Consider the following 10,179-nt stretch of genomic DNA (forward strand, 5'->3'; position numbering starts at 1 on the left):
TAGGCCTGGTGAGTACCACTCACGGCACTGCTGGCCTGGGACCTGTTTTCTTTCCCTTCCTGGAAACAGTCTAACTCGGCATCGAGTCAGTCACTGCTGTTGGCACTTAACCTGCTATGGCTAGCTATAAGAAGGCCGCCTATGCTTTTAAGGCCTTTATTGGACAAAAAAATGTTTTTGTATGCATTGGTATTTTGCCTATATGTATGTCTGTCTGTGTGGGAGTGTTAGATCCTCTGCAACTGGAGTTACAGACAGTTGTGAGCTGCCATGTGGGTGCTGGGAATTGAACCCAGGTCCTTTGGGAGAGCAGCCAGTGCTCTTCATTGCTCAGCCATCTTCTCCCCAGCCCCTTACTGGACACTTCTGTGAACTTAGCTGTGACTTTAGTTTTTCTTTTACTTAAGCGAGTTAGTGAATGGGTTTTCAATTCATTCAGAAGAACATTCTCTTATTTATTCTGAAAAGTATGGTTAAGATGAACCTAAAACAAGTCTCTTATTCCTTGGCAATAAAAAAGATTCAGTAACTGAGTAAAACAATCCTTAGTGGTTCTCCCCGGGAAAAGACAAGTTCACTCAGTGTGTGACTTGTGTACTGAGAGGAAGTGGATTGGCAACTGAAAAACCTCCCTGGTCTGGAGATGTAGCTCAGTGTGAGAATGCATGCGAAGGCCCCGGGTTCAGTCCCCTGCGCTGGGGTTGTGGGGCAGTGGGAGAGGGGACAGTGCTCAGCCTCTGTCCTCTCGATTGTATTAGAGAACAGTATAAAGGGTACAGAGTTATTAACCCCTGCTGGTTTGGGACATGGTGGCAGGAGCCACCTTTCGCCAGTCTCACCCTAGACTCATATATTCACTGTCCTCTTGACGGCAACCCCCTGTTTTGTGAGGATTAAAGCTGTGGAGAGAGGCCTTTGGTGGATGAGAGCCTGTATGCCTGGAGTCCAACTTGACTAATCACCTCCCTCACTAGCCACTTAACCCCAAGTCCCTCTGAACTCAACCTCTTCAAAATGGCCGTGACGACACACCCTCACAAGGTGGCCGAGGCCATGCAGCAGCTGTGTGGCCGCCAGCCTCTGCCTCCTGCTCTAAGAGTGTGTTCTCTCTAGACTGAATGACAAGGTAAAGAAGAAGGCACTCACATCCTTCGAAAGGGACTCCATCTTCAGCAACCTGATCGGGCAGCTCGACTACAAGGGCTTCGAGAAGGCTGACATGGTGATTGAGGCTGTCTTCGAGGACCTCGCTGTTAAGCACAAAGTGTTAAAGGAAGTGGAAAGCGTAAGTAAGGGCTTGTCGAACCTGAATCCCAGAGGACACTGAGCTGGGAGGGTAGACACGAGCCATAGAGCATGTGTGGTGGTCAGAGGGTAACTTTCAGGAATCATTTCTCTCCCCACCATGTGGGTCCCAGGGATCAAATCCAGGTTGTCAGGCTTGGCAGCAAGTGCCTTACCCACTGAGCAGTCTTATGGCCTCAAATACAAGTGTGTGTGTATCAGGAAGCTCAGGTCTGAATCCTAAGGGAAGAAAAGTGCCTTACACTCCTACGCACAGGTATTGAAGTGGAGATGGGGGAGGTTACCATATGTCCAGGTCCTGGCTGTGAGCTATAATCAGGCGTCTTCATGTCTGGGTAGCAAAGGGAGCCAAGGACGTGTTCTCCAAGCCATGTCATGTGCTCCTCTGTAGTGGTGCTCCTTAGATCCTGCCCGTGTCCTAAAAGTCCATTCTTATATTTTTGGTTGTGAGCCTAGCCTTTAACGGCTAAGCCATCTCTCCAGCCCCTAAAAGCCCATTCTTAAGATGGGGTGACGTGAACAAAATGTGTACCTCATGTGGGTGATAAGAAAGAAAGGAAAGACAGACAGACAGACAGACAGACAGACAGACAGAGGCCTAGAAAAGGAGAAATGACTGTAATCCAAGCATGAGAAAGACCACAGCCAGACTAGGCTAGTGAGTGGTATTGATCTGGCAACTCTGGTGCCTGTGGCTGTGAACTGCGGTGAAGCAGGCAGTGTTCCTAAGGCCACCTACATGGTGTCTCACAACCATCCATAGTGGGATCTGATGCCCTCTTCTGGTGAGCTGGTGTATGTGCCGACCGGTCACCCATACATTAATAAATACATCTTTAAAAAGAAGAAAGAAAAGAGGGGAAATCCAAAGCGTGAGGAGGAAGACCTCCAGCACAGCATCATGCCTGTCTTCTTACCCGGTCTAATGCTGGTTTTAAGAAAATTTCCAAGCTGAGTCAATTTAAAGTAGTAGTTTCTTACCCACTATGGAACTAAACAAACTGTTCCTGACATTCTTCACAAGACAGTTTCTAGATGCTTCCCTGTCCTTCCGTCTCAGTCATTTTCCTCCATCTCATGGACACATTGTTGAGAAGCATCCCTTGAATTCCTCCCCTTTTCACAGTCTGCAGTGTGGACAGGTCCTGTGGACAGTGCCCTAAACACCAATGTTTCCAGGGCCTCCTCCCATAGCCAGAATGTCTTCACAGCAAGGTCCTCCGAGAGCAAGAGTGGTAACTGCAGAACCACAGCAAGGCCTGAGGCCAACAGCCACGCTTCTGTTTAGCCCTGATTTACAGCGTGGGACATAGGAAGAAAGGCATGGGTGGCCAGGGAGCGGTGAGAATGTTGGCAGCCATCTTGGGAGATAGAATTTGCTCTTCTAGAGTAGAGGATATATATACCTCCTAGACTAGCCTTGAACTCACTATGTAGCCAAGGACGGTCTTGAATTTCAGAACCTGCTGCCTCCTCCCAACTAGGATGACTGGCACTCGGCACTGTACCCAGTTCATGTGGTCCTGGGGACCCAGCCCCGGGCTTCCTGCATGGGAGGCAAGCAGTCCACCTGCTGAGCTACACCTCTAGCCCCAAGAGCGCCTTTCTCTCACCCTGGATACCATGCTAACGGCTCAGAGAGCATGTCCACTGTCACAGGCACTCTGCACTGCCAGCTCCCATTCTACCCTGGTGGTTAAAACCATAGGATCCGGGGCTGGGGATTTAGCTCAGTGGTAGAGCGCTTACCTAGGAAGCGCAAGGCCCTGGGTTCGGTCCCCAGCTCCGAAAAAAAAAAAGAACCAAAAAAAAAAAAAAAACCAAAAAAAAAAAAAAAAAACCATAGGATCCTCCTCACAAGCCAGGCTTTGTCCATCAACGCCTTACAGCTCTTTGCTTTCTTCTTTCTCAAGGTGAATCTTAAAATTCATCTTTATCTGTCGTAATTGACATTTTATACTCAGCTTCTCAGTGTGTTAAATTTGTCTTCAACCTTGACTCTACTCTAGTGTTTGCATTCCGTCTGTGCCAGATTTGTGCAAATTTAACAGAGGTACCTTCCATATTTTTCACCCAAGTGTCAAAAAACTTGAATAAGTTGAGATCAGAGCCAGAAAGCTGAGCATCCTGTGTTAGGGACAGTGCAGGGGCAAGTGACTAAAGCTAACAGTTGGTAGAATTCATGTGCCGCACGCATAATTACAGTGGACACTGCCCTTCGGTGACTCTTTAGATGAAGGAAGTATACACTTTCTGGCTTAGGAAAGGTGAGCAGGGGTAGGGAATGGTGTGTTCTTCCAGACTTGAGAGCACCCAGGCCCACCTTGACTGAAACCTACCTCAGCTCATCCTTCTGGCGTTTGTGTAAGACATGTTTACCCAAGCGTTGAGATGTGGTCTGCAGGACAGGACAGGCCATCAGTAGAAGACGACTCAGTTAAGAGAACAAGGTCATCACAAAAGCTTTTAGGTAACTCACAGTGTCTGAGCAAGTTGTATCTGTGCTGTGAGCGAGTATGGAGGGACAGTAGGCTGGGCCCGGGCATCACTCTGTTGTGCTGTGACTGTCATCTCCAGGCCCCCCTGACAGGTTCTCACATGCTTCTCCCCCGCAGGTGACTCCAGAACACTGTATCTTCGCCAGCAACACATCTGCTCTCCCAATCAATCAAATTGCTGCTGTGAGCCAAAGGCCTGAGAAGGTAAACCAGACAGAGAGCCCTCAAACAGTGGCCTGCTGCAGTCTCACTGGCTGAAATTTTAGAATATGAACGAAGAGAAGACCAGTGTAGATTATGAAATGAGTGGGGCACTTCCCCCAAAATGGCCACAGAAAACCGAATGCCATGCTCTACTGGTGTAGGAGAGGTGGACTGTAGCTGAGAACACTTTGGTGGCTGGCGTGCATCCCTCATGGCGCCTACTTTCAAGTGTAGATAGACTATAAAGTTACTGACGTTAGAATCGTATTAAATGCTAGGACTGGGCTGGAGAGATGGCTCAGCAGTTAAGAGCACTGACTGCTCTTCCAGAGGTCCTGAGTTCAATTCCCAGCAACCACATGGTGGCTCACAACCATCTATAGTGGAATCCAATGTCCTCTTCTGGTGTGTCTGAAAACAGTGACAGTGTATTCACACGCCTGAAATAAATAAATCTAAAAAAAAAGGCTAGGCCCTTTACCAAGAAGCAATGTGCTGTTCAGCTACAGTACTGTGTGGTAGCTGCCTACGCTGGGTAAGACTACAGCTCCAGGCCTAGGAATGGAGGACCAGGGCTGGGGGACTACAGCCTCACGCTGAACCTCCCACCCAGGATGTGAAAGTATTACATTTAAAGTACTTCCACTGAGTATTTGGCATGCTGCCTAGACAGTTATCTTTGCTTAAGCAGGTTCAGGAAGAATGCAGTCATTAAAGGAAAAAAGCCTCACTTCTCCAGAGGATACCAGTTGCTTCAACTGAGCCGACAGACAGACTGGAAATAACAAAATAATCTCTAAACAGCTAAGGTTGCTAATACTAAGTCTGTTCTTCCTCCTCACGCAGCGTGTGGCTGTAGCACAGTCTGCCTTGCCTAGCACACTGGTCTAGGGATGTGATGTGAGGCCTAATGGAGGCAAGCCCAGGGATGCAGGAGACCACAGACCCAAAGCTCTGCCTAGATGAGCAGTGTTTCCCTAGGGAACCAGAGAGTGGTCTCCCACAGCACTGGTAATCAGTTGGTTGTGGCTCCCTCACCAGGTGATCGGCATGCACTACTTCTCTCCTGTGGACAAGATGCAGCTTCTAGAGATCATCACAACTGACAAAACCTCCAAGGACACCACAGCGTCTGCCGTGGCCGTGGGTCTCAAGCAGGGGAAGGTCATCATTGTGGTCAAGGTGAGGCCAGAAGCAGTGGCAGGTGATGGCAGTTCTGACACGATTTCTTGAGCCTCCAGATTTGTTATAATTCTTCTAGGGGGGTGGGGGTACCAGCCTCTAAACCACTGTCCACTAGGTTATCTCCAGAGTGGACAGTAGCACTGACTGTCCCACTGAGGTAGGATCAGTGCAGGAATGTCTAGGCTCTAGCAGATCCTCACTGGTGACTCCAGACCTCAGAGGTGACATGAAACCTAGACTGTGGGCTGGAGAGATGGCTCAGTGGTTAAGAGTACCCGACTGCTCTTCCAGAGGTCCTGAGTTCAAATCCCAGCAACCACATGGTGGCTCACAACCATCTGTAAAGAGATCTGATGCCCTCTTCTGGTGTGTCTAAAGACAGCTACAGTGTACTTATATATAATAAATGAATAAATCTTAAAAAAAAAAAACTGTTCGAGGTGGCTTTCTCTTCAGCATAACATTGAGCATTCTGATGAGAGCTTAGGTCAGCTGACGCTGTGAATGATGTCTGGGAAAGGGAGACTGGGTGTGGTCGTGGGCAGCAAAGCAAGGCCATGAGCTTCCTTCCTTTCCCTTGGCAGGACGGACCTGGCTTCTACACCACCAGGTGTCTTGCTCCCATGATGTCAGAAGTCATAAGAATCCTCCAGGTGGGTGCTGTTCTACGGAATGTCCGAGGCTTTGTCATATCTTTTCTCTGTCCTCCAAGCTGAAGATGTCCAGATGAGGGATAAGCTCCCCCAGGGTGTACTGCTGCTTTTCCCTAGAGGTCCTTTTGTGTCTCCCTCTCACACTGAGACAGGAAGTCCTGGGACTGAGACTATGCCCTTAGGAAAAGTGTTAACTCTGCTGGTCGCTCCCCTAGCATTGCAGGAGCCAAAGCCTCCCAGAATGCTCAGACTGATACACTGCTTCTGCATCCCTGGGGAGAGGACCTTCCATACCAGAGCCTACTTGGCTTGACTACCATTGTATGTGCTACACACACACACACACACACACACATACACACACACACACACACACACTCTGTCCACTGTCCACCCAGGCCTTCCATGGCAAGGAGGACCCTCTTCACTGGGCACTTCCTTCCCTAGGCTCAGAATGGCAGCACTCAGTCTCTCAGTCCTGGTAGCCATAGCATCTACTTAGTCCCGAGATTCAGAATCACAAGCGAGAAGGAACAGAGTGATCTGTATTCCTGTGGGACAGCTTCCACTTGTGCTTTCCTGGGTTAAGTGCTGGTTCTGGGCCTGGCCAAGTCATGTCCAAGAAAAGAAGTGGGCGCTGCCTTCGGATCATGACAGGCAGCCCTTCTGTGGGGGACCTGGGATGGCTGTGCTCTGAGGCCTTTCCTTGTTTTACTTCCTGTTCAGGAAGGAGTTGACCCTAAGAAGCTGGACGCCTTGACCACAGGCTTCGGCTTCCCTGTGGGTGCTGCCACCCTGGCAGATGAAGTAGGGATAGATGTAGCACAGCACGTAGCAGAAGATCTAGGCAAAGCCTTCGGGGAGCGGTTTGGAGGTGGCAGCGTAGAACTGCTGAAACTGATGGTCTCCAAGGGCTTCTTGGGTGAGTAACCCCAGGACACAGGAGTTAGCTCTGAGCCAGTGGCTGAGAACAGAGAGGGACGAGGAGGTTTCCCAAAGACAGACAGATCCCTGGACACAGGGACTCTCACAAGCTGGAGAAAGGCAGAGCCAAGGCTTAGAGGACTGCCATGTGTGCCACATAGACCAGCATATCCTCAGGAGCAAGTCCAGGCCTGGCCCTGGGGTCTGGTTGCCTGTGGGGAGAAAGTCAACCTTCCATTCAGATCATAAAAGTGAGGCTGCAGTGAAACCACTTTTAGGACCTAGACCTTCAGTTGTGCAGGGGTGGGCGTAGGCTGGCCTTTCTTATGCAGACTCAGCTTTCCCTGCACCAGAGCCTCCTCTCTCCTCTGCCAGTCTTCCGACCTTGGTTGAGTGGCTCAGTTGGCTGAATGGAGGAGCTTAGGAGTGCAGCAGAGTGCTAGACGCTCTCAGCATCCAGTAGAGCCAGGGTTCTCAGCTAGGGTGAGGGGCAGTGACTAATGCAGTCTCTTTATTCTCTCAGGTCGCAAGTCTGGGAAGGGCTTCTACATCTATCAGTCGGGCTCAAAGAATAAGAATTTGAATTCTGAAATAGATAATATCTTGGTAAACCTGAGGCTGCCTGCCAAGCCCGAGGTGTAAGTTGATTTGAGTGACTTTGTCGGGAAGCAATGTTTCTTTTCGTAGCTCAAAGCCCCTCGGCCCCTTTCCTATTCTGTTTATGACCCAAAGCTGGCAAAGCAAACTCTGCACAGCTGAACTTCCACACATAACCCAGTTTCAGTTCCAGGTGAGAGTGGGCCAAGCCTGGGGACACCCTGCCTGCTCCTGCCTTGCCTGCGAGGTGGGTTGTGGGGGTGCCTGCACCCTCCTTCCTGTTTGTTTCCTTTGGGAACGCGCTGCTGTTGCTGACTCCTCAGAAGGGGCAGACGTCTCTCCTGTGCTAGGCCCTGCTTTGGATGCCCAGTTCACACCAGTTAGGGAAAGTAGCACCCCCTTACTCAATGGAAAGGACTCTCATCTTTCAGGATGGCATGGTTCACCCTGGCCACTGGCCTCACCCACACCCCATATGCTGTACCCCAGTTCCTCCCTTTCTTTTTCTAGCTAAATTCTCCTTCCTGCTCCCTTCTCCTCCTTAGCTCCTCTGATGAAGACATCCAGTACCGTGTGATAACAAGGTTTGTGAATGAGGCAGTCCTGTGCCTACAGGAAGGGATCCTAGCCACGCCTGAAGAGGGAGACATCGGAGCAGTCTTTGGGCTTGGCTTTCCCCCTTGTCTCGGAGGTCAGTGTGCCCACTGGAAGTTGCCTTCCTTTGTCCTTGTGCAGGTTACTGTCTCTTTCACTAAAGTCTTGTCTCTACTCAGGGCCCTTCCGCTTTGTGGATCTGTATGGTGCTCAGAAGGTAGTGGACCGGCTCCGGAAGTATGAGTCTGCCTATGGGACACAGTTTACCCCGTGTCAGCTACTCCGCGACCTTGCTAACAACTCTAGCAAGAAGTTCTACCAGTGAGCAGGCCGTCCCGCCCTGCCCCTCCACCCACGTACTAACCCAGACCCGGCAGTGCTGCTTCTCAGCCGCGCTGTCTAAATTATCAGGAAGCAGGAGAAAGACCGAGGCTAGCCTTGGATTTGCTCCTCCATGATAGTGCCTTCAGCCCTGTCCCGCTCTTCCTCCTGGTGAAGTCTGACTGTGAATTAAATGTTTGTACTTCATGTTGGGGGGTGAGCCCCACTGTGCTTCTTTTGCAAGCCCTGCCTGAGACCCCGATCAGCAGCCTAGAGTAACCCAGAACACCTGCTGCCTGTGCCTTCCGGGAGGCCAGTGGGGCCTGGGGTGCCGAGGGCATTTTCGCACCAAGCCAAACACAGGATAACATTAAAATCCAGACTGTCGGCCTCTGCCAGCCTGGTCTGTTTTCCTCTGCCTGCCCTTGTGTTTGAGCACCCCCATCAGTAATAAAGCCCTGTGCTCTGAGCATAAATGTGTTGGGAGATGGTGAGGCAGCTGCTTTAGACAGGGATTGTAATGTCAGAAAACAGACTTTCTATGCTCATGCTTTAAGCCTGACCGCCTAAGTGCCTTGGCTGGGCGGCCCGTGGCACAGTTGCAGCCCTGGTCAGGGAGTGAGGGAACAGTAGGGGCATGGTGTACCAGGATGCAAAAGATACTTCTCTCACCAAACCATGTCCTCACTGTGCTGTTGTACACGTTCTTCTTGGCATGCCTCGCCCTGGCCTCTGAGGACGCCTGTGGGAGAGAGCTATGCAGAGGATGGAACACTGGCCGCCTGTTTCAGAATCCTGCAAAACTGAGGAAGATGGATGTCCTCAGTCAGCTCACCTCACTTGTGTGGCCTGTTTGTCCCACCCCATCCCTCATGGCAGAGTTCTCACACTCTGGGAGAAGCAGGGCCTTGCCGTATAATGCTGGACTCCTCACTGAGTCCCACTGAGTCACTGGGTAGGTATGGAACCAATTCAGGTCCCTTCCAGCACTGCTGACTGCTCTGTCCCACTGGGACAGGCAGACAGGAGCTCACCTCTGGCAACACTTGCAGTTCATTGCTAGGAAGACCAACCCTAAAGTTGGTCATCTCAAATGCATTTTCAGATGGCTGGAAGGCAAAGAATTGGTTGCATGCACCAAGGCCAAGCCCGGGTATCTGCTGTGCAGCTGACTAAGGGTGTCTCGGGAACTGGCAGAGCCTCAGTTACGCCAGACTCCAGTGGCACTGAGCTCTGACGTCTGGGTCTTCCCTACAAGCACGAGGGTATGAGCTCTGATAAAAATTCTTCGAGCAGCCCAGTGGTGGCTAACACCTTTAATCCCAGCACAGAGGCAGAGGAAGGTGCTTCTCTGGGAGTTCAATCCCTGTCTCAGAAAAGAAAAAGATTCTTGCAGGAGGGTGGGTTTTACAGGCCCCAGTGAGGACAGGATACACAGTGATACCCCGTGTGTATCCAGAGATGTAAGAGTAGGCCACCCGTACCATTCCAGAGCCCTTCCCTGCTTAGAGACACGCCCTTGATCCTGATGGCCTCACAGAAAGAATCAGCCAACACCCAGGGTCCTACTCTTGGACTACCCTGTGGTCTAACCTTTATTTCCTTATTCCTTGAGGTTTCATTAAGTAACTGTGAGAAAACAACACAGCATAAGGTTCTGTGTTTCCTTCTGAAAGGCACAGATGTGGGCCGGGCTTAACCATCCATAAAACACAAGAAATAAATATCTAGGTAGGCCAGGGAAGGCACACGAGAAAACTGCTACCTCTGGGGCCCTGACACCAGAGGACGTGAGTGGTTCTTGTTAGAGGTGCTAGAGAAGAGTGAGGGTGAGGTGCGTACATGAGCCAGGCCTCGAGCTGTCAAACAGGTCACCATACTTGAGGATACAAAGAGCT

The 10,179-nt window shown here is 50.6% G+C and overlaps 1 protein-coding gene across 2 annotated transcripts in view; it reads left to right on the plus strand.

The window, feature by feature from the left end:
* Positions 1-8,679, plus strand: part of Hadha (hydroxyacyl-CoA dehydrogenase trifunctional multienzyme complex subunit alpha) — a 39,848-nt gene extending 31,169 nt beyond the window's left edge. The window contains exons 13-20 of one of the 2 annotated variants that reach the window (NM_130826.2): positions 1,114-1,285; positions 3,921-4,007; positions 5,049-5,189; positions 5,777-5,845; positions 6,572-6,767; positions 7,293-7,407; positions 7,912-8,057; positions 8,140-8,488. In NM_130826.2, the coding sequence (NP_570839.2) occupies positions 1,114-1,285; positions 3,921-4,007; positions 5,049-5,189; positions 5,777-5,845; positions 6,572-6,767; positions 7,293-7,407; positions 7,912-8,057; positions 8,140-8,285 (1,072 nt within the window). In that variant the 3' untranslated portion in view covers positions 8,286-8,488. Of the gene's footprint in view, positions 1-1,113; positions 1,286-3,920; positions 4,008-5,048; positions 5,190-5,776; positions 5,846-6,571; positions 6,768-7,292; positions 7,408-7,911; positions 8,058-8,139 lie in introns of both variants that reach the window. The other variant, XM_087552201.1, reaches the window with a different exon arrangement.
* Positions 8,680-10,179: the final 1,500 nt, after the last annotated feature.

This window comes from Rattus norvegicus, chromosome 6 (genome assembly GCF_021556685.1).
Source record: "Rattus norvegicus strain SHRSP/BbbUtx chromosome 6, alternate assembly SHRSP_T2T, whole genome shotgun sequence".
Classification (NCBI taxonomy): Eukaryota; Metazoa; Chordata; class Mammalia; order Rodentia; family Muridae; genus Rattus; species Rattus norvegicus.